The sequence below is a fragment of the Tursiops truncatus genome, chromosome 11 (genome assembly GCF_011762595.2).
Source record: "Tursiops truncatus isolate mTurTru1 chromosome 11, mTurTru1.mat.Y, whole genome shotgun sequence".
Taxonomy (NCBI): domain Eukaryota; kingdom Metazoa; phylum Chordata; class Mammalia; order Artiodactyla; family Delphinidae; genus Tursiops; species Tursiops truncatus.
The window spans coordinates 80,961,961-80,987,791 of NC_047044.1; the positions used below are offsets into that span (position 1 = coordinate 80,961,961).

The 25,831-nt window shown below is 37.6% G+C and overlaps 1 protein-coding gene across 4 annotated transcripts in view; it reads left to right on the forward strand.

Moving 5' to 3' along the window:
* The window catches only part of ITPR2 (inositol 1,4,5-trisphosphate receptor type 2), a 533,856-nt gene that overhangs the window by 200,341 nt on the left and 307,684 nt on the right, over positions 1–25,831 (forward strand). For 3 of the 4 annotated variants that reach the window (XR_012324486.1, XM_019936326.3, XM_033866982.2), the window contains 5 exons: positions 7,348–7,541; positions 11,110–11,239; positions 16,287–16,344; positions 17,780–17,945; positions 19,006–19,179. Coding sequence is in view for 3 of the 4 variants with exons in the window: in XM_019936326.3 (XP_019791885.2) it covers positions 7,348–7,541; positions 11,110–11,239; positions 16,287–16,344; positions 17,780–17,945; positions 19,006–19,179 (722 nt within the window). In the remaining variant the exon portion in view is untranslated. The remainder of the gene's footprint in view (positions 1–7,347; positions 7,542–11,109; positions 11,240–16,286; positions 16,345–17,779; positions 17,946–19,005; positions 19,180–25,831) is intronic. The other variant, XM_033866983.2, reaches the window with a different exon arrangement.

The window sequence follows — 25,831 nt, forward strand, 5'->3', positions numbered from 1 at the left end:
TTTATTTATTTTTGGCTGCGTTGTGTCTTTGCTGCTGTGCACAGGCTTTCCCTAGTTGCAGTGAATGGGGGCTACTCTTCATTGCGGTGCACGGGCTTCTCATCGCAGTGGCTTCTCTTTGTTGTGGAGCACGGGCTCTAGGCACGTGGGTTTCAGTAGCTGTGGCTTTTGGGCTCTAGAGCGCAGACTCAGTAGTTGTGGCGCATGGGCTTAGTTGCTCCATGGCATTTGGGATCTTCCCAGACCAGGGCTCGAACCCGTGTCCCCTGCATCGGCAGGCGGATTCTTAAGCACTGCACCGCCAGGGAAGCCCTGTTCTGTCTCTAAGGTCTTGGAAAGTTGGAGTCTGTAAATGGCTTATCAACATACTGTGTTCAACGAGTGTTTATTCAGAATGAAGAAAATTAGGTGTCATATCATCTACTCTGGCCATTGAGTATTCTTTACAAATCATTCCTCTGCAAGACTTCTCCTTTTAGAGGTGATATTTTGTGTCAACCATGTCATAGTGTAAGAGGTAATGAGCTATGATTATGTGATGGACCACAGGCTCATTACTAAGGTGGCGACCACTATAATAGAACATAATGAAATAGAGAAGAGCTGTTTTTCATGGCTGTAGTGAAAACATGCATGTGTCCTCCATTTTTCATTTTGAGGTAATACAATTATATGGTATTTTTCATTCTTCATTTTTTTTGCACACATTACATAATTTTATTCTCACAAGAAATTGGGACCTATTTTATTAGGATTAAGGTTCTGAGCATCGGATGGCAAAGTGATTTGAGAAAGATCACAGTAATCTAAATCCTTTACACCATTCAAAGCCTAGTTCAAAATTGTATCTCTTCAGTGAAGCTGCCTTTCACTCTCCTCACCCTAAGATAATTTTCCCAATTAAAATAAACATCCTAAGTAATTTTGTATACCGTCCATGCTATACTATTACTATCTTATTTGCTTTGTATTTGGTCTTCAATTGGGGAGGGGGGAGACATGATTTCTGTTTTCTTAGCTCTATTATAAACTCTCTACTTCTCTTGTGTCCTCCCATCCTCGATATCCCTAATATAAGAGCCAGATGAACGTTGGTTACCTAATAAATAGTTTCTGAACAGGGGCTGCCCTTAAAATTAAATTGTGTCATATAAACATAATGCCACGAGTAGTGTTGGTTCATTATATAATAATAACTGGTGGATAAAATCACTTGAGAATAATGTGAGCAGATTCATGATATGATTAATAGTAATTCTACGTTTTCAGTACACAGTTTTAACTAGGATATTTTCTTTCTGCATTTGGTAGGTTTCTGAGTTCTAGTATACAATCTTTGGAAACTTGGAAGGTGATAGCCTTTAGTGAAGCAACATGGTGTGGGGAAAAGATGCACATTGACATTAGTTGACCTGAATCTGAGGCTCTGCCACTTTCCGGCCGTGTAAAATGAGATGGGTTCCCCACCTCCCTACCTGCTGTGAACAGTGTATGTGGCCTAGCAAAGTACATGGGATGTGATATGCCCTTGATAAAGTCAGATTCCATGATTTTCCTTATCTTATTGTTATCTATTTTTTCTTTTTAACAAATTTTTTTGTTTTTCTTTTTAACAAATACGTTTTTAAGTAACATTAAATTATATATGCTTTTAGAAAAAATTAGAAAATTAAGAAAGTATGTTTTTCTTTTTAACAAATACGTTTTTAAGTAACATGAAATTACACATGCTTTTAGAAAAAATTAGAAAATTAAGAAAGTATAAAAGAAAGCAAGCAAAAACTCACCTTGATGAAACTTACCCTTAGTGTACTAATATCTAATTTTTTATATAAGCCTTATAAAAATAATTATTATTTTTTTGACTGCATTGGGTCTTCGTTGCTGTGTGTGGGTTTTCTCTAGTTGCGGCGAGCGGGGGCTACTCTTTGTTGCAGTGCATGGGCTTCTCATTACGGTGGCTTCTCTTGTTGTGGAGCACGGGTTCTAGGCATATGGGCTTCACTAGCTGTGGTGCGTGGGCTCAGTAGTTGTGGCTCCCGGGCTCTAGCACTCAGGCTCAGTAGTTGTGGTGCATGGGCTCAGTTGCCCCGCGGCATGTGGGATCTTCGTGGACCAGGTATCGAACCTGTGTTCCCTGCATTGGCAGACGGATTTTTTTTTTTAAATTAATTAATTAATTAATTTTTGGCTGCGTTGGGTCTTTGTTGCTGCGCACGGGCTTTCTCTAGTTGCAGCGAGCGGGGACTATGCTTCATTGTGGTGTGCAGGCTTCTCACTGTGGTGGCTTCTCTTGTGGAGCATGGGCTCTAGGCATGCGAGCTTCAGTAGTTGTGGTGCACAGGCTCAGTAGCGGTGGCACATGGGCTTCGTTGCTCCACAGCATGTGGGATCTTCCTGGACCAGGGATTGAAGCCATGTCCCCTGCATTGGCAGGTGGATTCTTAATCACTGCTCCACCAGGGAAGTCCCTTGGTAGGTGGATTCTTAACCACTGCACCACCAGGGAAATCCCAAATTATCATTTTTAACAATTCGTTTGTTTATCCAACTGTTTTTTTACTTGTGCAGTAATCTAACAAGCGTGTATGGAATGGCTGCTACGTGTCAGGCACTATTCCTGGTGCTGGAGATAGAGCAAAAACTAGATAGAATCCATGTTTTCATGGAGTTTATGTTCTTTTTTGAGGGAGGATACAATAACCACATAAACAAATATAAAATATGGTGTGAGATAGTGATAATGCCGTGACTGAAATGTAAAGCAGGATCCAGAGTGATGGCAATCCTTCTTTAGAGAGGGTGGCCGGAAGAGATCTGAGGAGGGGACATTAAACCAGAAATCAGAAAGGATTTTGAGGGAGTGAGCCAAGTGACCATCTGGGTAAGAGACCTCCAGGCAGACGAATACCAAGTTCCCTCCAGCTCCAGCTCATAGATTAAAAACTCTGTTTGCCTGAATGGATAAAGAAGATGTGGTACATATATGCAATGGAATACTACTCACCCATAAAAAATGAAATAATGCTGTTTGCATCAACATGGATGGACCTAGAGATTATCATACTAAGTGAAGTAAGTCAGAAAGAGAAAGACAAATATATGATATCACTTATACGTAGAATCTAAAATATGACACGAACTTATCTACGAAACAGAAACAGACATAGAGAACAGATTTGTGGTTGCCAAGGGGAAGGGAGGGTAGGGGAGGGATGGGATTAGTAGATGCAAACTATTATATATACAATGGATAAACAACAAGGTCCTACTGTATAGCACCGGTAACTATATTCAGTATCCTGTAATAAACCATAATGGGAAAGAACATGAAAAAGAATATATATATTTATGTATAACAGAGTCACTTGGCTGTACACCAGAAACTAACACAACATTGTAAATCAACTATATTTCAATAAAATAAATAAAAAAAATAAAATATCATTGGGAAAAAAAAAAAAAGAAGTTCATGGACTGGATGTGTAGTTCTCCAAAATACTGTGATCTGACTTTGAACTGGGAGTGCTGGTTATTTATTGTCTTCTAGGGTGTTAAATCTTGATCTTTCTTTTAGTCCAGGTTGGTACCATGTTCCCTATTACTCTGCTTATATCACTAGCTTAACTAAGGTTTTGATCTTGTGTTAATGTTTTTGGGTTTTTTGCATCAGAAAAGTCCTTTTATAACCCAGACCCTAACCGCTGGGAGGAAGCACTGCTCCAGAGAATGTTCAAAATAGAAAAAACTACTCTAGTTCTAGAGAGTGTAGGCATTTTCCAGCAAGTGAAAGTTTATAAGGAGCTGCTGAGCAGGGAGGGGAAGTAGGAAGATGTCCTGAAACATGTCTTTACGGTTTAACATCATTCTGTTTCAAATGAATTATAATAACAGCAGATACATTTTTCCAAGTCCAACTATAAAAATATGTTTCAGGGAAATAAGAATGGTTTTGGGGTTATCCATTTTTTGGCTTCTATTACTATAAAGCATTGAGAACTGCCTTTGGTAGTCACTAAACGAGAAAATCGCTGTGAACAATTTTTCACAGAACTCTTATCAAATATGTCTATTATCTCTTATAAATGTTTAGAAGATTTCAGAAGTGTCTATCTGAAATCTAAACAACTGGAAAATTCAGATTATCCTTTTTATTCTTATGTGTTCATAGGAGAAAAGTATTTCTAATAGAAAGAGGTAACAGATAAAGATGACTTTAAATAAAACACCAAGGGAAGTAAGGTAAATTTCAATCATGTAAGATTCTGTTAAATCTCTTATACTGTCTATAAATCCACATAACTCTTAATGATTGTTGAAGCCTATAGTATGATTACCGGCAGTAAAATGACTTTGGAATAACGAAGGATTAAATCACGGTCAGCACAGCTTTAGTGTTATGTAAATTCCTTATTGCTTTTCACGTCTCTGGAATTGGTAATGGAAACTTGGCTCACTGGCACCATCAAAGAAATAAAGCAGTGAACGCTCAACCCGTTCCCAGTTACCATTTCTAGTATGCATTTACTGTACTTGTCTTACTTTGGGGTTTTTCTCTTGAGGGAATTAGAATTAGTAAAAATATCTATACAATCATATAATGAAAGAACCTGGACAGTCTATCTGCTTTTGTTTCTAAGCAATTCTTTCCTCTGTACTTTTACCTAACGAAGATGACTCCATTTTTCACACCATTTCAATATACTTTATACATACATCCAAATTCTAGTTGTTGAGTTAATATAAAAGACATAGAAAACCTGAATTTATCCAGAGGATTTATATTATGATACAGTAGCCCTTTCACTGAAAACTTTTCAGTACTATTAACTAATTATGGTTGAGAAGAGAAATAGATTTCTTCTTTTGCATTCCTGAAGACCGATCGCCTTTGACTTATCTCAGCAGTCTAGAATTAGAAATTTTTCTGTGGAAAAATGGATACCAGGAGCCTTGCACGTCTGTTATTTATGTGGTGTTTGACTTATGTTTTCCAAGCTGTAGTAGTTCCTAATTGAAGCACTTCTCATCACCACCAAGCAACTCTAGAAAATGTAGCATCTTTTTTTTTTTTCTTTGCGGTACGCGGGCCTCTCACTGTTGTGGCCTCTCCCGTTGCGGAGCACAGGCTCGAGATGTGCAGGCTCAGCGGCCATGGCTCACGGGCCCAGCCACTACGCGGCATGTGGGATCTTCCCGGACTGGGGCAGGAACCCGTGTCCCCTGCATCGGCAGGTGGACTCTCAACCACTGCGCCACCAGGGAAGCCCGAAAATCTAGCATCTTTTAATTTGCAGACTCAGAGTTGGCCATATATGGAGATGTTAGGCGAGTTGTGTGGCAACCACGTGCCACAGGCATCTAAGGATGTGGTATCACTGGAATGAACCCTCCCATTTCATTGACAACATGTGTTATATATTATTATGTTTCTGGCCTCTAGATTTTAATTTCTTGGTGACAAGATCTATATTTGGGGGAAAGAATTGTCTGAGTGAATGTTTTGTATGTAACAATCATTTAGATTAAATGATATTTTCCATGCAAATCTAAATAAGATGCAGACACTGGGTGCCAAGGATTTTTGTGTGACTCAAGTGTAAGAATAACAGAGGAGCCTGTTCTGTGTTGGTGGTGAGAAAGCATCTCTTGGAGGCTAACACATATACATGCTAGAATCCAGGCTCGGATAAACGTACTGGTTGAACATCGATGACCCAAAACTATTGCCAGCAACCAGATTGTATCCCTGCAGTCTATGGGGGGATTCGGAAATACTCAACTGTTATGATTGTATGAGAACCATAGACAGTGAAGCCTTCTGCCTCATTACAGGTTTTTCTGTTAGAAAATGGGGCCGTCTCAAATCCTTTGTCTCAACCCTGTTCAAACTTGGAAATTATCTTTCATATATTTTTTTCTTATCCCTTTTTTTTGGCTTATGCAAGCAGCAGTGTAATAAAAGTTCCTAGATTCTCAGAATGAAAACCCAAATTAATTTCTGCCTGGAAGGTGCCACTCTAGAAAAAATGTTCCTTCATTGCCTACTCAAAAATGTACTATTTCAGTACCACCGTCTTGTATGTATACTAATTTCATCTATGGATAAGATAATGAATTTTAAAAGGCATTTCACCTTTCACAATGTACAAATAATATTGGTTACCACTGGCTCCATGGTAACTGTGGTCTGCGCATAGGACCGTGAAGTCATCCTTTACGTATTTTCCTTTTCTTTATTTGTTTGCCTTTCAATCCTGTAGGTATTCCCACAGTTTATGCTCTTTGCTTAGAGCTTAAAGTTTTATCTCATCCCATTTTATTTCCATTTCCCTTGCTCTTGGTTTACACCCTGAGACACTGGGAGAAAGAAAAATTCTTTGCCAGATGCTTAGGCCTTTGCTTGAGGCAAAGCTCCACGAACACCCACGAAGCAAAGACCACTGTTCTGAAGAGAAAGTAGACAGTTGTTCTTGCAAATCCTTGTTGCTTGTTGTAGGGATTTAGAAGTGAGAAACAGCAGTTAAGCTGGAGAGGGTAAATCATAACAGTGGCAGGAGGATCCTTTGGTACAACTGCTTGTGGTCAGTGTGAGGAATGAGTGCGTGGGCAGTTCTTTGGAGGACAAATTAAATGAGAAGCCAAACTCAGGAGAAGACACAGAAAAGGAGTAACACCTCGTTGAAAATGATCATTTGTCAATAATTTGTTTCCCTAATTATCTCAAACGTAGCTGCTTTTTGTGGATTTTGAATTACAATTTTCTATTCAGATTGATGCAGGAATGGATAAAATGGTACTTCCTCTCTAGATAAGAGCTTTTCTTAAAATGAAGCTGTAAAAATCCTCCTCCTAAGCTCTTTTCACAAGCATTACGAAAGCAAAGCTAAAAAGTCCTTGGTTTGAGGGTAGGGTTAGGACACTAATTTAAATGTTTTCATATAGTCTTTGTATCCTCACTTGCAATGCCCTTTATTGTAGAGATTGATAACCTTTCTTCCTCATTATTGTAAGAGTTAGTGCCTACTGGTGCGGTAGTTGGTAGGACTTACTGTGCTCTAGAAGGACCTGATTAGGATATTGTTAGAGCTACCGACAGCTCACCTGCAGTGTGTCATTTGAAAGCACTTTCTGAGAAAAGTAAACTTTCAATTCTAAAATCTGTCATTTTGAAATGTGTCTGCACTATTTTAACTTTATCTGCAAGGAAATAGCTGGAGCAAGGCTATTCATTCCCATCCTTAGTACTCTTCCTGCCACATTTTCAGTCTGGTTGTGGCCAACTGGATATAACAGCTGTCTCCCGAGGTGGCGTGTGTGTTGACTTAAGGACTTTTCTCGTGCCAGGAAACAATGTCATGAGAACCATCCATGGGGTGGGAGAATTGATGACCCAGATGGTGCTCAGCAGAGGTTCCATCTTCCCCATGAGTGTGCCTGACATCCAGCCCAGCCTGCATCCCAGCAAGCAGGGGAGCCCCGCCGAGCACGAGGATGTCACTGTCATGGACACCAAGCTGAAGATTATTGAGATTTTACAGGTACAGGGCCTAATGGAAGGGAAGTGACAAAACACCTAACTGTGCCTATTGGTTTACCTTCTTACACATTTTGTTCCAGATCATTGTGTAAATATTCTGAAGTGGTATTGATCTAATTTTATGTCTTTTACATGAATGATAAGCCTGGTAAGAAATCTCACACTGACACTATTTAACATATTAATTACATGTGTGAATTCTCACTAAATATAATATATTAATGATGGTACCTAACAAATGTGGAGCGCTTTGAGGTTGACATAACTTCTTTCATATGTATTTTCTCATTTAGCATTGACCCTGATTAAATTTTACCTTTATTTAAGAAGGATTTCAGAGTAGGCAAAGTTAAGATTGAATTCCAACTGTTTTTCTATTTTTAATTGAATTAGACATATGATTCTACGTATACAGATTTATCGTAGTAAGAAACTCAAATAAAATTTTATTTTTGTTGACAAAAATGTTAATAATTGTTTTTAGTATTTTATGTAAGTGACTATCTCTCTTGATTTCGTTTCTAAGAGGCTAGGAATAATATATATATTTTAAAATTAACCTAGTCTAATACCTATCTCTATGAATTTCAAGGGGGTAAATTACTATTTCATGACCAATGGTTTAGTGGATAAATTCCCCATTACTGTAGCTATAAATTCTTAGCTTTTTTTTTTAAGTTTGGAAAGTAGTTTTATGATCCTTTAATTATAGCATTTATTCCAGATTCGAAGAATGGAGTCTGGAGTTTTTGAGGATCTATTAAAATTCTGGAAACAGTTTACTAAGTCTTTCATCATCATTTAATGTAGACCGAGCTACCAGAAGTGGGTTAGTAGTCCTGGAAGGGTCTGTACATTTTTATTTAAAGTAATTAGATTTATAATCATAAAAGATTTCACAGTTCCTCCAGGAGTTCCAAAGGCCGAATCCCGAGAAATATTGGCAGCCCTCCCAACCCTGTGTTCGTGACCCGGAGAAATCACTCAGTTGTCCTGTTCTTAACCTGTGGAAGGTGTTGAGCACCTGACCTGTGGGTGATGGGCCTCCAGCTTAGCCTCCTTCTCCTCATGGGAGAGCCTCTGAAATACGTGTCCTCATTTTAGCCCGATGACAGTTCAGAAAAGCAGCATTTACAAAACAGTCCCTAACAGCCAAAAAACGATGAGATGGAGATACTGTGGCAGGGCCGGCTAGCGCTGACTTGCTTTTGCTGCCTCTTTGGGTTCTTTATGTATTTCTTGTTGAACCTCTGTTCTTGCTCTGATTTTTGTGCCTCCGTGTCTGAGTCTGATGGGCTGTGTCTGTGTTCCCATGTGCTGCTCTTGAATGTTTCTTTCTTAGAACTTCCCTTCAAGAATTTCTTTGTAGCCACGTTCCTTAAGCAAGTTTCCTGCTTTCTGCCATCTCTTCCTCCTCTCAGGCTCTTCCTTTCTTTTCCCCATCATTTCTTGTATTTCTTTTAGTCTTTTTATTTCTCTCTTATTCTCCCCCTCTATCTGTCTTCAGCTCTTTCTCAACTCTCTTTCTCTGACTTCCTTTTTATTCTTCCCTTTCCCCCCTTCTCTTCTACCTTCCATTCTTTTTCATAATTAAATATAGTAGAGGATGATCGTTTGAATTTTGGCTCTATTTATAAAATATAATTCATTGAACGCTAATCTTCACCTAAAAGCTAATAAATGCTTCATTAATTCATGTTTTAATAATCTGTTCTTTACATAAGTTTGTTTAAAAAACACCCTTCTTTTTATGCACCCACAGTCTAGCTTCTGCTCCCACCCTCTGCTCGGGGCTGCCAAATCCACTGGCTCTTTCTCAGCCCTCTTCTCCCACAATCTGTCTCCTGCTTTGAAAATCCCCATATTAACTGGAATCAGTTCAGCCAGTATGTGTTACAGTGCTCACTGCATATTAATAAAAGAGTCTCTCTGGTGTTTACTTTTCCTCCTGGATTATATGCTCTTCAAAGGCAGGTTTTATATCCTCGGTACCTTTTCTGTACCCTTGGCAGCTTCCTCAGTAGCTGGCTCAACACGTTTGTTGAACTTGATGGAACATAGCTAACATAGAGCATGGTTGCTGCCCAGGAGGAGCATAAAGGTCTAACAGAGGAGGAGAAGGGGAAAAGGGAGAGGGAGAGAGAGCAAGAGTGAGAGAGAGAGAGAGAGAGAGAGAGAGAGAGGGAGGGAGGGAGGGAGGGAGGGAGGGAGGGAGGGAGGGTGGGAGGTTGATTCAACTTTGGACCTGTAGGTGTAAATAACGTGTTGGGTGAGCAAAGAGGAGAAAAATTGATTCGGACTGGGGAGCTAGGGAAAGCTTCATTTCAAAAGGGATTTAAATAGGACCTTGGAGGATATCTCAAAAGCTGGTTATTATGGGGTGGAGGAGAAGAATATTCAAGGTAAAGTGAACAACGGAAATGAATGTGCAGAGGCAAGAGAGAAACTGCAGACATTCCAGCTTGTGCTGTCAGGACTGAGAAGAGTGGAACAGAGAGTGAGAGAAAGGGGGCAGCAGGAGGGGGGCGCGGGGGAGGGGTCTGATATGATGGCAGCGTAGCTAGAGCTAGGGGGAGATGATACCACCAAATACCAAGTTTTCTCGGAACTTGCCTGACCATTACTGTTTGCTGGAACAATGAGAGTCTCTCAAGAGAGTGTAGGGGACACAGATAATAATTATACTGGGAGCGAAGGCCAACGCAGGCCTCTCCCAGGCAAACTGGGATGGAAGGTCACCCTGTATAAGTACAGCTCTCTGTTGTTTCCCGTCTCCATTCATGTCGGTGGCACACACTGTTTCCTTCTCTGATCTCCACTGCATTCTATACCACGTGAGGTAGCCCTCCTTAATTTCCTAATTATTTTAACAATGCTGTATCTTGTTTTCCCAACTCAATCACTGGCAACTTGAGGACTCTGGGCTTCAGGCATTTGCATTCTTCTCAGTGCCGAGCACAGACGGGAACCTTATTGACACTTAGTTTCTGTCAATACGTCCATTAAGGAGAACAAGGACAAAAACACAGACCCAAGGAAAAACAGGCACTAAGGAGGCACATCCCTGGTATATTAGATGCTATTACTTAAGCTATCCTTTTGTAGCCTAGATCCAGGATTCATTGTGGTGTAGCCAGAATCCACACTATTGCAGCTGAAATCTTGCCTTTCTGTGCCTGAATGAGGGTCACAGCTCCAGTACTTTCCTTGCAGAGCCGGTGAAAACTCTGCAAAGTGCTTGGGAAATGATGTCATTGTTACCTCTTCATCCAGACCCAGGAGATACCTCTACTTGGAATATTCTGAGAGTAATCATGGAGAGTCAGGTTTTCTTCTTTCCAAAAACTGTTCAGGGATTTTACTGACATTGGCTAATGGAAATGCATCACTTTTCTTAGTGTTATGACTGATTATCATGTAAGCAACAGAAGTGATACGAGTTTACCAATAAAGTTTCTAACTAGTTCATGTGACATGTTGATAGTACTGTGGCTCTTGGTGTCCTGTAATGAATTTTTAAACACCATGCTGATGAAAGAAACTTATGTTGTTTTTAATGTTTCTTGTAGTTTATCCTGAGTGTCAGACTGGATTATAGGATCTCATATATGCTGTCAATATATAAGAAGGAATTTGGGGAGAACAATGGAAATGCTGAAACGTCTACCAATGGCTCTCCCGATACATTGCTGCCATCAGGTATCTCCTCTGTGACAATATTTCCTCTTTGGATGGTGTTTTCCGGAGAACCTGAAAGTTCCTTTTATGTTTTAAAACAAGAAGTATTCCTATGAGACAAAAATGTCAAAATAATCTCCACCAATAAAATGAAGGAACTGAGATAGAAATTAAATAACTTGCCTAGAACGGCAGCGAGGATGTTTGCTGCTACTGGTGCTCAGTCCTTTAAATGCAGTTTTTCTGGTAATCTTCACAACTCTGTGAAGTCCAGGTACTGTGTTCTTTTTTGTTTGTTTGTTTTTTTAACATCTTTGTTGGAGTATAATTGCTTTACAATGGTGTGTTAGTTTCTGTTTTATAAAAAGGGAATCAGCTATACATATACATATATCCCCATATCCCCTCCCTCTTGCGTCTTGCGTCTCCCTCCCTCCCACCCTCCCTATCCCACCCCTCTAGGTGGCCACAAAGCACCGAGCTGATCTCCCTATGCTATGCGGCTGCTTCCCACTAGCTATCCGTTTTACATTTGGTAGTGTATATATGTCCATGCCACTTTCTCACTTCCCCTTCCCCCTCCCCATGTCCTCAAGTCCATTCTCTAGTAGGTCTGCGTCTTTATTCCCATCCTACCCTTAGATTCTTCATGACCGTTTTTTTTTTTTTAGATTCCATATATATGTATTAGTATACAGTATTTGTTTTTCTCTTTCTGACTTACTTCACTCTGTATGACAGACTCTAGGTCCATCCACCTCACTACAAATAACTCAATTTCATTTCTTTTTATGACGGAGTAATATTCTATTGGATATATGTGCCACATCTTCTTTATCCATTCATCTGTCAATGGACACTACGGCTGCTTCCATGTCCTGGCTATTGTAAATAGAGCTGCATTGAATATTTTGGTACATGACTCTTTTTGAATTATGGTTTTCTCAGGGTATATGCCCAGTAGTGGGATCGCTGGGTCATATGGTAGTTCTATTTTTAGTTTTTTAAGGAACCTCCATACTGTTCTCCATAGTGGCTGTATCAATTTACATTCCCACCAACAGTGCAAGAGGGTTCCCTTTTCTCCACACCCTCTCCAGCATTTATTTTTTGTAGATTTTTTGATGATGGTTCTGACTGGTGTGAGATGATATCTCATTGTAGTTTTGATTTGCATTTCTCTAATGATTAATGATGCTGAACATTCTTTCATGTGCTTGTTGGCAATCTGTATATCTTCTTTGGAGAAATGTCTGTTTAGGTCTTCTGCCCATTTTTGGATTGGGTTGTTTGTTTTTTTGATATTGAGCTGCATGAGCTGCTTGTAAATTTTGGAGATTAATCCTTTGTCAGTTGCTTCATTTGCAAATATTTTCTCCCATTCTGAGGGTTGTCTTTTGGTCTTGTTTATGGTTTCCTTTGCTGTGCAAAAGCTTTGAAGTTTCATTAGTTCCCATTTGTTTATTTTTGTTTTTATTTCCATTTTTGTAGGAGGTGGGTCAAAAAGGATCTTGCTGTGATTTATGTCATAGAATGTTCTGCCTATGATTTCCTCTAAGTGTTTTATAGTGTCTGGCCTTACATTTAGGTCTTTAATCCATTTTGAGTTTATTTTTGTGTATGGTGTTAGGAGTGTTCTAATTTCATTCTTTTACATGTAGCTGTCCAGTTTTCCCAGCACAACTTATTGAAGAGGCTGTCTTTTCTCCATTGTATATTCTTACCTCCTTTATCAAAGATGAGCTGACCATATGTGCATGGGTTTAACTCTGGGCTTTCTATCCTGTTCCATTGATCTATATTTCTGTTTTTGTGCCAGTACCATATTGTCTTGATTACTGTAGCTTTGTAGTATAGTCTGAAATCTGGGAGTCTGATTCCTCCAGCTCCGTTTTTCTTTCTCAAGATTGCTTTGGCTGTTCGGAGTCTTTTGTGTTTCCATACAAATTGTGACTTGTTTTGTTTAGTTCTGTGAAAAATGCCAGTGGTAGTTTGATAGGGATTGCATTGAATCTGTAGATTGCTTTGGGTACTATAGTCATTTTCACAATGTTGATTCTTCCAATCCAAGAACATGGTATATCTCTCCATCTGTTGGTATCATCTTTAATTTCCTTCATCAGTGTCTTAAAGTTTTCTGCATACAGGTCTGTTGTTTCCTTAGGTAGATTTTTTCCTAGGTATTTTATTCTTTTTGTTGCAATGGTAGATGGGAGCGTTTCCTAAATTTCTCTTTCAGATTTTTCATCATTAGTGTATAGGAATGCCAGAGATTTCTGTGCATTAATTTTGTATCCTGCTACTTTACCAAATTCTTTGATTAACTCTAGTAGTTTTCTGGTAGCATCTTTAGGATTCTCTATGTATAGTATCATGTCATCTGTGAATAGTGACAGCTTTTCTTCTTCTTTTCTGATTTGGACTCCTTTTATTTCTTTTTCTTCTCTGATTGCTGTGGCTAAAACTTCCAAAACTATGTTGAATAAGAGTGGTGAGAGTGGGCAACCGTGTCTTGTTCCTGATCTTAGTGGAAATGGTTTCAGTTTTTCACCATTGAGAACGATGTTGGCTGTGGGTTTGTCATATATGGCCTTTATTTTGTTGAGGTAAGTTCCCTGTATGCCTACTTTCTGGAGGGTTTTTATCATAAATGTGTGCTGAATTTTGTCAAAAGCTTTTTCTGCATCTATAGAGGTGATCATATGTTTTTTCTCCTTCAGTTTGTTAGTATGGTTTATCACATTGACTGATTTGCATATATTGAAGGATCCTTGCATCCCTGGGATAAACCCCACTTGATCATGGTGTATGATCCTTTTAATGTGCTGTTGGATTCTGTTTGCTAGTATTTTGTTGAGGATTTTTGCATCTATGTTCATCAGTGATATTGGCCTGTAGTTTTCTTTCTTTGTGATAGCTTTGTCTGGTTTTGGTATCAGGGTGATGGTGGCCTCATAGAATGAGTCTGGGAGTGTTCCTCACTCTGCTATATTTTGGAAGAGTTTGAGAAGGATAGGTGTTAGCTCTTCTCTAAATCTTTGATAGAATTCGCCTGTGAAGCCATTTGGTCCTGGGCTTTTGTCTGTTGGAAGATTTTTAATTACAGTCTCAATTTCAGTGCTTTTGATCGGTTTGCTTATATTTTCTGTTTCTTCCTGGTTCAGTCTTGGAAGGTTGTGCTTTTCTAAGAATTTGTCCATTTTTCCAGGTTGTCCATTTTATTGGCATAGAGTTGCTTGTAGTAATCTCTCATGATCCTTTGTATTTCTGCAGTGTCAGTTGTTACCTCTCCTTTTTCATTTCTAATTCTATTGATTTGAGCCTTCTCTCTTTTTTTCTTGATTAGTCTGGCTAATGGTTTATCAATTTTGTTTATCTTCTCAAAGAACCAGCTTTTAGTTTCAGAGTCTGAATCTTTTACGCATTATGCTCTTTTGGTGAAAATCCAAGGTTTTTTGGTTTTTGACTTGGATCAAAGAATAGTGCGAAATGCTGCTCTCAGGAGGAAAGGTATTTTGTAGGAATCACCCCGCTCAAGAAAAAAGACATGGCTTTCCCCACAATGGTCTGGATGTGGGTGTTGGCTTTATTGTGTGTGTGTATGCATGCATTCGTTCTTTATTTCCTTGCATGGTTGTAAATTGGTAGTATATTTCAGTTTTTCACATTTAAAGTGTGTAAGAATGAAGCCACTTTATCTGTGAGTGTGGGAGCATAATGACATAAGAGCATAAAATTTATTGTAAAAATTTTGTGACTCTGGAAAGTACCTTATGAAACCTAAGGTATATTAAATTACCATTTTTCTGGATAGATCAGGCCAGTCATGGCAAGTTGGAAACTATGTTGTATTGAAGAATTACCCAGTTAACAGAATTCTTTTGCTGGGGCAGGATTTGTACACAGATATGATACTTTCTTTTAACCACAACCACTGTGATAACATCAGGAAGCCTCCTCTTCTTTGTGCATCAATCTATTTGATAAGAATGAGTCAATGATTATAAGTGTGTAGTTAATGTAGATGCTCAACCAAATGTCCTGCTGTCCGACTCATCGGTACCATCCAAAGGCAGCATGCTTCTACGGAAGGGGTTAAGCTGTCCTGAGCTAGAAGTCTCCTTGGAACATTTGCAACAGTGTTGGTTTTTTTATGCTTCCCAGAACTGTAGAACTCCAAAGGGCTATTTCCAGGAATGTTAGGGCAGAACCAGAAAGTCTTGCTGGCAGTTGCATTGACACTAGCATAAGAATTATTGGCTTTCAGAAGCCAGACTTCTCGAAACAGGAGCTCTAAGTGTCAGTAAAAGTGTGGGAGGGAAAGTCTAGGGGCATCCCCAGAAAACCAGTTCTCTCTGATTTACCTGATCTCTTAAATTGGTTGTATTCATTAGAGGTAGCATTCTGGGAAGAATTCTTTTTGCCTTTTTATGTCTTGCTCTGTTTTCTTTTCATACTTTTGGAGGTGAGAAATAAATTGTGTACTTATCGTAGATATTTTCAAAATGTTATTGTTGGGGGATGAGTGAAGAATCATGATTGGTTCACATTAAAAAAAAAAAAAATCAAATACCCTGTCCCAGAAGAAGGGACGGATTTATAGAAGTAAGCTTAGGTTAAAAGATCATGTTTGGATGTACCATGTAGTAACAAGGTTCCTTATAGGTATACTGTGATTCTTTAAAAAATATTATCCTTCCATGTCATTACCCATTTAAATTAAATGTGTGTATATAGGTGTATGTGTAGTTGAGATATATATATATATATATATATATACACACACACATACATACTTATATAGATGTGGAAAGTTTGTAAATGGTCCTTTCTGATCTTTTAAATGTATCTTTGACTATAACAATATATATTTTAAAATGTAAACTTCAATTTAACATATTGACCAATAAGGGGAACTGTATTGTGACTTTTTTAAAGTGTTAATTGACTTTTGGTGGCATAAAGAAATTAAGACAAAAGTATTTTTAGGTAAGCTAATATTATCGTAAATATTGGGACTCCTAATTATAAAATGATAAAGAATGGATTTTACCATTTGTCTTTGCAGCTGTTGTTCCTGACATAGATGAAATTGCAGCTCAGGCAGAAACTATGTTTGCTGGAAGGTACAGTAACATTTATGTGTCTTTTTCTTGTAAATAAGATTTTACTTAGAATTTTATTGACACTTTATTGTTCACTTCGCTATATCTATTTAATTTTAGATCCTTTATCGTTGCCAACATAATTTCTGCCATAAATGAAGCTGCTAATTTACTGTAGAAGAGAAAGCATAGCTTTTCTTTAGGTCAGGTAAAAAAAAGACAGGAGACTTGAGTTCAGTGTATTGAACTTTCCCCTGAATTCTTTGCTTTTCTTTCCTCAAATAATGACAGCACACGAACGCCCTTTAAGTTTCCTGGTATGAATATTGCTGCCTCTTGCAAAACGTTGCTTCCCCAAATCTGAGAAATTGGAGGCAAGAAAGTAACTTCTTTCAACGTTATCATTAACTTTATAAGTGAGAAATAACGCTATTTTCTGCCAATTGGAAATATCCATGATTAAAGAAAATGAAACATCTCTGACATGACTATTCTCCTTTGCTGTCAGGTGCCCTGCTACTCACTGTTTTTAGGTTGTTTCTTTTTTTCCCATAAATGAAAGTAATAGTCAAAAAGAAAAGTCAAAACCGTAAAATGTCTGAGCTACAAATTATTGAGTTTCTGGCATTCATTTTTATCATAGATTTGCCATGAGTACCTAAACAAATTTCTGTACTAAGGCACTGCATTTTCTTTGGTTAGAAAGAAAGACAAGAATGAGGAATCAGGGGAACCCAAAAGGATTTTTATCTCTAGTGAACATTTGGTTTAAGTTTGTTTTTATATTGTTTTGCCAGTTTTTGCTGTTGTTATTGTTGCTGTGTTTTCCTATTCAAGTATTTCATTATTCCCGAGAAAAGAGAATAAACCAGTGTATGATTTTCATCTTAAAATAAATGGACTTTTTATCAGGGGAATCTTGCTCAGAGTCTGGATACACCAAACTTGCAGAGTTGCTCTGGTGATACCTGTGTGCCTGTGTGCACGAGCACTGCCTTCCCCGTGCCTCACCACCTGTCTTGGAGAGGTTTCTGGACTCTGGGGAAGTTCAGTCCTTGATGTACATCCAGCCAAGTATGTCTTCTCAATAAACGCTTCAGGATTGATTCAGATTCTATCTTTTGTCTTTGCCTAGATGACCAAATCATCCCAGTTTGCCTGCTACTTTCCCAGTGCAATGACTTAAAGTCGCCTATCTTGGGAACCCCCTCAGTCTTGGACAAACTGGGACTTAGGTCACCCCTACTGTCATGGACAAACACAAGTTTTCTCTATGTTTTGTTCCCTCATTAGTTACCCGAGGCCAAAAAAGAGTAAAAATTTCTTCCTTTATACTTTCCAGTTTTTTTTGGCAGGGTGGGTGGGTGAGAACTGAGGATGAACACACAATTTTAACCACTTCTGACTAAATTTTATGTAAATATAAGTTATTTTAGAATAATTTTTGGTTTTATAGAAAGGAAAAAAATCCAGTTCAACTTGATGATGAAGGAGGCAGGACATTTTTACGGGTCCTCATTCATCTGATCATGCATGACTACCCTCCTTTGCTATCAGGAGCCCTGCAGCTGCTGTTCAAGCACTTCAGCCAGAGAGCGGAAGTTTTACAGGCATTTAAACAGGTGAGATTCAGTAGCCCTCAGTAGTTCCATAGCAGAGGCTCTGAAAATATTGTTTATAACATCCAACCTGACTTCATGGTTGCAGAGTTAATGAGACTGTGCAGCTTTCCCTGGGAACACTTTCTATTTTTAAAGATAGATATGGCCTTGTCTTAGGCCAAGACTTGATCTATTTTAAAAAGAGATCCCCACAAGTGATTTTTCAGTTAATATCTTTAATGTAAATGACAGGCACTAAAATTTAGGAGGGCACTGGGAGATAAAACCATATTAGGAATTTTGTTGCTGGTGCTGTTATTTTGACCCCAGATTTTACTGATAAATTTGGGTAATGCACTGAAATAAATGTCGTGATTGAAAAAATGTAGAAATCCAAAAGAAAGGAATTGTGATGGATCTAATCTTTTTCTTTGTTGTCTTTGAATGATATCAATCTTGAGACCATTAATGAGAAATATCTCAGGGCTTACATGTATTTCACTAATATTTATTTAATAGAGCATTGATCTTCATTAGGAAGTTTTACAAGGGTATGTTACAATATGAAATAATTAAAAGAGTAATTATATAAATACAGATAATTATTCATATATTTGTAAATGTCACACAATACATATAAATTTAGGTTTAGACTGTATCACTGTTTTCTTCCACTTGTTTTTATGCTTCTACCTCTTTTCAAATAGAGAGAGTCTCAGAAAAATTAACTTTAGCAGTAAAATTAGAGTTAGGGTATCTCTTATTTTAAATTACTCTTTAACACTTTAAAAAGCTTTGCTAGGGCTCACTTTTTTATATGTATAATTCTTCATAACATGTGAATATATTGAGTAGAGTTCACAGATACTTTCAGGGGAATTTTCATGATCAATATACATCTAAAATATGTAAAATATATGTAAATATATATAAAATATTCATAAATAGTCTAGAAATACTAAACTTCAACTGAGGGGCAAATATGTTAAAAAGACTTGGGATTTTTGACATAAATGAAATAGGAATAAAGGAAATTCCATAAGTAAGTTAAGTAAACTAAGGATTGCAATTCTGTTTCCAGGTACAGTTACTGGTGTCCAATCAGGACGTAGATAACTACAAGCAAATCAAGGCAGACCTAGACCAGCTTCGACTAACTGTAGAAAAATCCGAGTTATGGGTTGAGAAGAGCAGCAGCTATGAGAATGGAGAAATGGGTGAAAATCAAGTAAAAGGTGGTGAAGAGCCAATTGAGGTCTGTTTTCAAGATCTATTTTGAAATAATCCAAACAATATCTTTTAAATCAGCATAAAATTTCCATTTGCCAAGTCAAATATCTGCATAAATTTGTACTTTGGTTAATTCTTGTCAGTTGCTCTCACTTGTTACCTCATCTGACTACTTTTTCACTCTTCTTCCTTCCCACTGTAAATCCTATAAGCCAGGAATCAGGACAATAGGAGGGAGTGAGGTGGAGAAAAAGAGGAATAGGTCCTAAGCTGAGACCTGTACAGAGAGGGGAATTTTTGTTTCTACCATTCATGGTGGCTTTTTATTGGCAACCTATAAATCATTCCTTTTATTATTGAATAGCCTTATAAATATGTAAAAATACCCAATGGATGGACAATATGCTTTATTACCAACATGAAAATCCCCCAAATCTGTGTCATCTACAGAATAGTAAGACACTGATCATAAATCCTCTGTTATATTGGTTTTAATTTTCAGTAGGTTAATTAGTTGCTGTTTTCAGATTTCACTAAATACTAAATAAACCATAAAAATTTTTAAGCAGTGTTTTAGTAGACTAGTGCCAACAGTATAAAGATAATGTATTGAGTTTCTTAAATACCTCTCTAGTGTTTTATTTAGTTGTTATTTTATTTTATTTTATTTAACATCTTTATTGGAGTATAATTGTTTTACATTGGTGTCTTAGTTGCTGCTGTATAACAAAGTGAATCAGCTATATGTATACACAATCCCCATATCCCCTCCCTCTTGCGTCTCCCTCCCACCCTCCCTATCCCACCCCTCTAGGTGGACACAAAGCACCACACTGATTTCCCTGTACTATGTGGCTTCCCACTAGCTATCTACCTTACATTTGGTAGTGTATATATGTCCATGACACTCTCTCACTTTGTCCCAGCTATCCTTCCCCCTCCCCATGTCCTCAAGCCCATTCTCTACATCTTCGTCTTTATTCCTGTCCTGCCCCTAGGTTCTTCAGAACCATTTTTTTTTTTTTTTTTAGGTTCCAGATATAGGATGTTCACGTACAGTATTTGTATTTCTCTTTCTGACTTACTTCACTCTGTGTGACAGACTCTAGGTCCAACCACCTCACTACAAATAACCCAATTTGGTTTCTTTCTGTGGCTGAGTAATATTCCATTGTATATATATGCCACATCTTCTTTATCCATTCATCTGTCGATGGACACTTAGGTTGCTTCCACGTCCTGGCTATTGTAAATAGAGCTGCAGTGAACATTGTGGTACATGACTCTTTTTGAGTTATAGTTTTCTCAGGGTGTATGCCAGGTATTGGGATTGCAGGGACGTATGGTAGTTCTATTTTTAGTTTTGAAGAAACCTGCATACTATTCTCCATAGTGGCTGTGTCAATTTACTTTCCCACCAACAGTGCAAGAGGGTTCCCTTTTTTCCACACCCTCTCCAGCATTTATCGTTTGTAGATTGTTTGATGATGGCCATTCTGACTGGTGTGAGATGATATCTCATTGTAGTTTTGATTTGCATTTCTCTAATGATTAAAGATGTTGAGCATTCTTTCATGTGCTTGTTGGCAGTCTGTATATCTTCTTTGGAGAAATGTCTATTTAGGTCTTCTGCTCATTCTTGGATTGGGTTGTTTTTTTTTTGATATTGAGCTTAATGAGCTGCTTGTAAATTTTGGAGATTAATCCATTGTCAGTTGCTTCATTTGCAAATATTTTATCCCATTCTGAGGGTTGTCTTTTGGTCTCGTTTATGGTTTCCTTTGCTGTGCAAAATCTTTGAAGTTTCATTAGGTCCCATTTCTTTATTTTTGTTTTTATTTCCATTTTTGTAGGAGGTGGGTCAAAAAGGATTTTGCTGTGATTTATGTCATAGAGTGTTCTGCCTATGTTTTCCTCTAAGAGTTTTATAGTGTCTGGGCTTACATTTAGGTCTTTAATTCCATTTTGAGTTTATTTTTGTGTATGGTGTTAGAGAGTGTTCTAATTTGATTCTTTTACATGTAGCTGTCCAGTTTTCCCAGCACAGCTTATTGAAGAGGCTGTCTTTACTCCATTGCATATTCTTGCCTCCTTTATTAAAGATAAGTTGACCATACGTGTGCTGATTTATCTCTGGGTTTTCTATCCTGTTCCATTGATCTATACTTCTGTTTTTGTGGCAGTACCATACTGTCCTGATTACTGTAGCTTTGAACTATAGTCTGAGATCCCAGAGCCTGATTCCTCCAGCTCCGTTTTTCTTTCTCAAGATTGCTTTGGCTATTTGGGGTCTTTTGTGTTTCCATACAAATTGTGAAATTTTTTGTTCTAGTTCTGTGAAAAATGCCAATGGTAGTTTTATAGGGATTGCATTGAATCTGTAGATTGCTTTGGGTAGTATAGTCATTTTCACAATGTTGATTGTTCTAGTCCAAAAACATGGTATATCTCTCCATCTGTTGGTATCATTTTAAATTTCTTTCATCAGTGTATTATAGTTTTCTGCATACAGGTCTTTAGTCTCCCTAGATAGGTTTATTGCTAGGTATTATATTATTTTTGTTGCAGGTGTAAATGGGAGTGTTTCCTTAATTGCTCTTTCAGATTTTTCATCATTACTGTATAGGAATGCAAGAGATTTCTGTGCATTAATTTTGTATCCTGCAACTTGACCAAATTCATTGATTAACTCTAGTAGTTTTCTGGTGGCATCTTTAGGATTTTCTGTGTATAGTATCATGTCATCTGCAAACAGTGACAGTTTTACTTCTTCTTTTCCAATTTGTGTTCCTTTTATTTCTTTTCCTTCTCTGATTGCTGTGGCTAGGACTTCCAAAACTATGTTGAATAATAGTGGTGAGTGTGGATATCCTTGTCTTACTCCTGATCTTAGAGAAAATGCTTTCAGTTTTTCACCATGGAGAATGATGTTTGCTGTGGGTTTGTCGTATATGGCCTTATTATGTTGAGGTAGGTTCCCTCTATGCCCACTTTCTGGACAGTTTTTATCATAAATGTGTTTTGAATTTTGTTGAAAGCTTTTTCTGCATCTATTGAGGTGATCATGTGGTTTTTATTCTTCAATTTGTTAATATGGTGTATCACATTGATTGATTTGCGTATATGGACGGATCCTTGCATCCCTGGGATAAATCCCAGTTGATCATGGTGTATGATCCTTTTAATGTGTTGTTGGATTCTGTTTGCTAGTATTTTGTTGAGTCTTTTTTCATGTATATTCATGAGTGATATTGGTCTGTAATTTTCTTTTTTTGTAGTATCTTTGTCTGGTTTTGGTATCAGGGTGATGGTGGCCTCATAGAATGAGTTTGGGAGTGTTCCTTCCTCTGCAATTTTTTCGAAGAGTTTGAGAAGGATGTGTCTTAGCTCTTCTCTAAATGTTTGATAGAATTCAACTGTTAATCCATCTGGTCCTGGACTTTTGTTTGTTGGAAGATTTTTATCACAGTTTCAATTTCATTACTTGTGATTGATGTGTTCATATTTTCTATTTCTTCCTGGTTCAGTCTTTGAAGGTTATACGTTCCTAAGAATTTGTCCATTTCTTCCAGGTTGTCCATTTTTGGGGCATAGAGTTGCTTGTAGTAGTCTCTTAGGATGCTTTGTATTTCTATGGCGTTTTTTGTAATTTCTCCTTTTTCATTTCTAATATTATTCATTTGAATTCTCTCCCTCTTTTTCTGGATGAGTCTGGCTAATGGTTTATCAATTTTGTTTATCTTATCAAAGAACCAGGATTTAGTTTTATTATCTCTGCTATTGTTTTCTTTGTTTCTGTTTCATTTATTTCTGATCTGATCTTTATGATATCTTTCCTTCTGCTAACTTTGGATTTTGTTTGTTCTTCTTTCTCTAGTTCCTTTAGGTGTAAGTTTAGATTGTTTATTTGAGATTTGTCTTGTTTCTTGAGGTAGACTTGTATGCCATAAACTTCTCTCTTAGAACTGCTTTTGCTGAATCCCATAGGTTTTGGATCATTGTGTTTTCATTGTCATTTGTCTCAGGTATTTTTTAATTTCTTCAGTGATCTCTTGGTTATTCAGTAACGTATTGTTTAGCCTCCATGTGTTTGTGTTTTTTATGTTTTTTTCCCTGTGATTGATTTCTAATCTCATAGTGTTGTTGTCAGAAAAGATGCTTGATATGATTTCCATTTTCTTAAATTTACTGAGGCTTGATTTGTGACCCAAGATGTGATCTGTCCTGCAGAATGTTCCGTGCACACTTGAGAAGAAAGTGTAATCTGCTGTTTTTGGATGGAATGTCCTATAAATATCAGTTAAATCTATCTGGTCTGTGGTCTCATTTAAAGCTTCTGTTTCCTTATTAATTTTCTGTTTGGATGATCTGTCCATTGGTGTATGTGAGGTGTTAAAGTCTCCCACTATTACTGTGTTACTGTCAATTTCCTCTTTTAGAGCTGTTAGCAGTTGCCTTATGTATTGAGGTGCTCCTATGTTGGATGCATATATATTTATAATTGTTATATCTTCTTCTTGGATTGATCCCTTGATCATTATGTCGTGTCCTTCCTTGTCTCTTGTAACATTCTTTATTTTAAAGTCTCTTTTATCTGATATGAATATTGCTCCTCCAGCTTTCTTTTGATTTCCATTTGCGTGGAATATCTTTCTCTATCCCCTCACTTTCAGTCTGTATGTGTCCCTACATCTGACGAGGGTTTGTTGTAGACAGCATATATATGGGTCCTGTTTTTGTATCCATTCAGTAAGCCTGTGCCTTTTGGCTGGAGCATTTAATCCATTCACATTTAAGGTAATTATCGATATGTATGTTCCTATGACCATTTACTTAATTGTTTTGGGTTTGTTTTTGTAGGTCCTTTTCTTCTCTTGTGTTTGCCACTTAGAGAAGTTCCTTTAGCATTTGTTGTAGAGCGGTTTTGGTGGTGCTGAATTCTCTTAGCTTTTGCTTGTCTGTAAAGCTTTTGATTTCTTCATCGAATCTGAGTGAGATCCTTGCTGGTTAGAGTAATCTTGGATGTAGTTTCTCCCTTTCATCACTTTAAGTATATTATGCCACTCCCTTCCAGCTTGTAGAGTATCTGCTGATGAGAAATCAGCTGTTAACCTTATGGGAGTTCCCTTGTATGTTATTTGTCATTTTTCCCTTTTGCTTTCAATAGTTTTTCTTTGTTTTTAATTTTTGCTAATTTGATTACTATGTGTCTCGGCGTGTTTCTCCTTGGGTTTATCCTGTATGAGACTCTGTGCTTCCTGGGCTTGGGTGGCTATTTCCTTTCCCATGTTAGGGATGTTTTCGACTACAGTCTCTTCAAATATTTTCTCTGGTCCTTTTTCTCTCTCTTCTTCTGGGACCCCTATATTGCGAATTTTGTTGCGTTTAATGTTGTCCCAGAGGTCTCTTAGGCTGTCTTCATTTCTTTTCATTCTTTTTTCTTTACTCTGTTCCATAGCAGTGAATTCCACCATTCTGTCTGCCAGGTCACTTATCTGTTCTTCTGCCTCCGTTATTCTGTTATTGATTCTTTCTAGTGTGTTTTTCATTTCAGTTATTGTATTGTTCATCTCTGTTTGTTTGTTCTTTAATTCTTCTGGGTCTTTGTTAAACATTTCTTGCATCTTCTTGATATTTGCCTCCATTTTTTTTCTGAGGTCCTGGATCATGTCCAGTATCATTATTCTGAATTCTTTTTCTGGAAGGTTGCCTATGTCCACTTCATTTAGTTGTTTTTCTGGGGTTTTATCTTGTTCCTTCATCTGGTATATAGCCCTCTGCCTTTTCATCTTGTCTCTCTTTCTGTGAATGTGGTTTTTGTTCCACAGGCTGCAGGATTTTAATTCTTCTTGCTTCTGCTGTCTGCCCTCTGGTGGATGAGGCTATCTAAGAGGCTTGTGTCGGTACAGTTTTTTTCCTGTAATTGATATCTAGTCTCATAGCATTGTGGTTGGAAAAGATACTTCATAAGATGTCAGTTTTCTTAAATTTACAAAGGCTTGATTTGTGACCTAAGATATGATCTATCCTGGAGAATGTTCCATGAGCACTTGAGAGGAAAGTTTATTCTGTTGTTTTTGGATGGAATGTCCTATAAATATCAATTAAGTCCATCTTGTTTAATGTGTCATTTAAAGCTTGTGTTTCCTTATTTATTTTCATTTTGGTTGATCTGTCCATTGGTGAAAGAGGGGTTTAAAAGTCCCCTACTATTATTGTGTTACTGTCAATTTCCCCTTTTATGGCTGTTAGCAGTTGCCTTATGTATTGAGGTGCTCCTATGTTTGATGCATAAATATTTATAATTGTTATATCTTCTTGGATTGATCCCTTGATCATTATGTAGTGTTCTTCTTTGTCTCTTGTGATAGTCTTTATTTTAAAGTCTATTTTGTCTGATATGAGAATTGCTACTCCAGCTTTGTTTCGATTTCCATTTGCATGGAATATCTGTTACCATCCCCTCACTTTCAGTCTGTGCATGTCCCTAGGTCTGAAGTGGGCCTGTTGTAGACAGCATATATAAGGGTATTGTTTTTGTATCCATTCAGCCAGTGTATATCTTTTGGTTGGAGTATTTTACTCATTTATATTTTAGATAGTTATTGATATGTATAGTCCTCTTTCCATTTTCTTAGTTGTTTTGGGCTTGTTATTATAGATCTCGTCCTTCTATT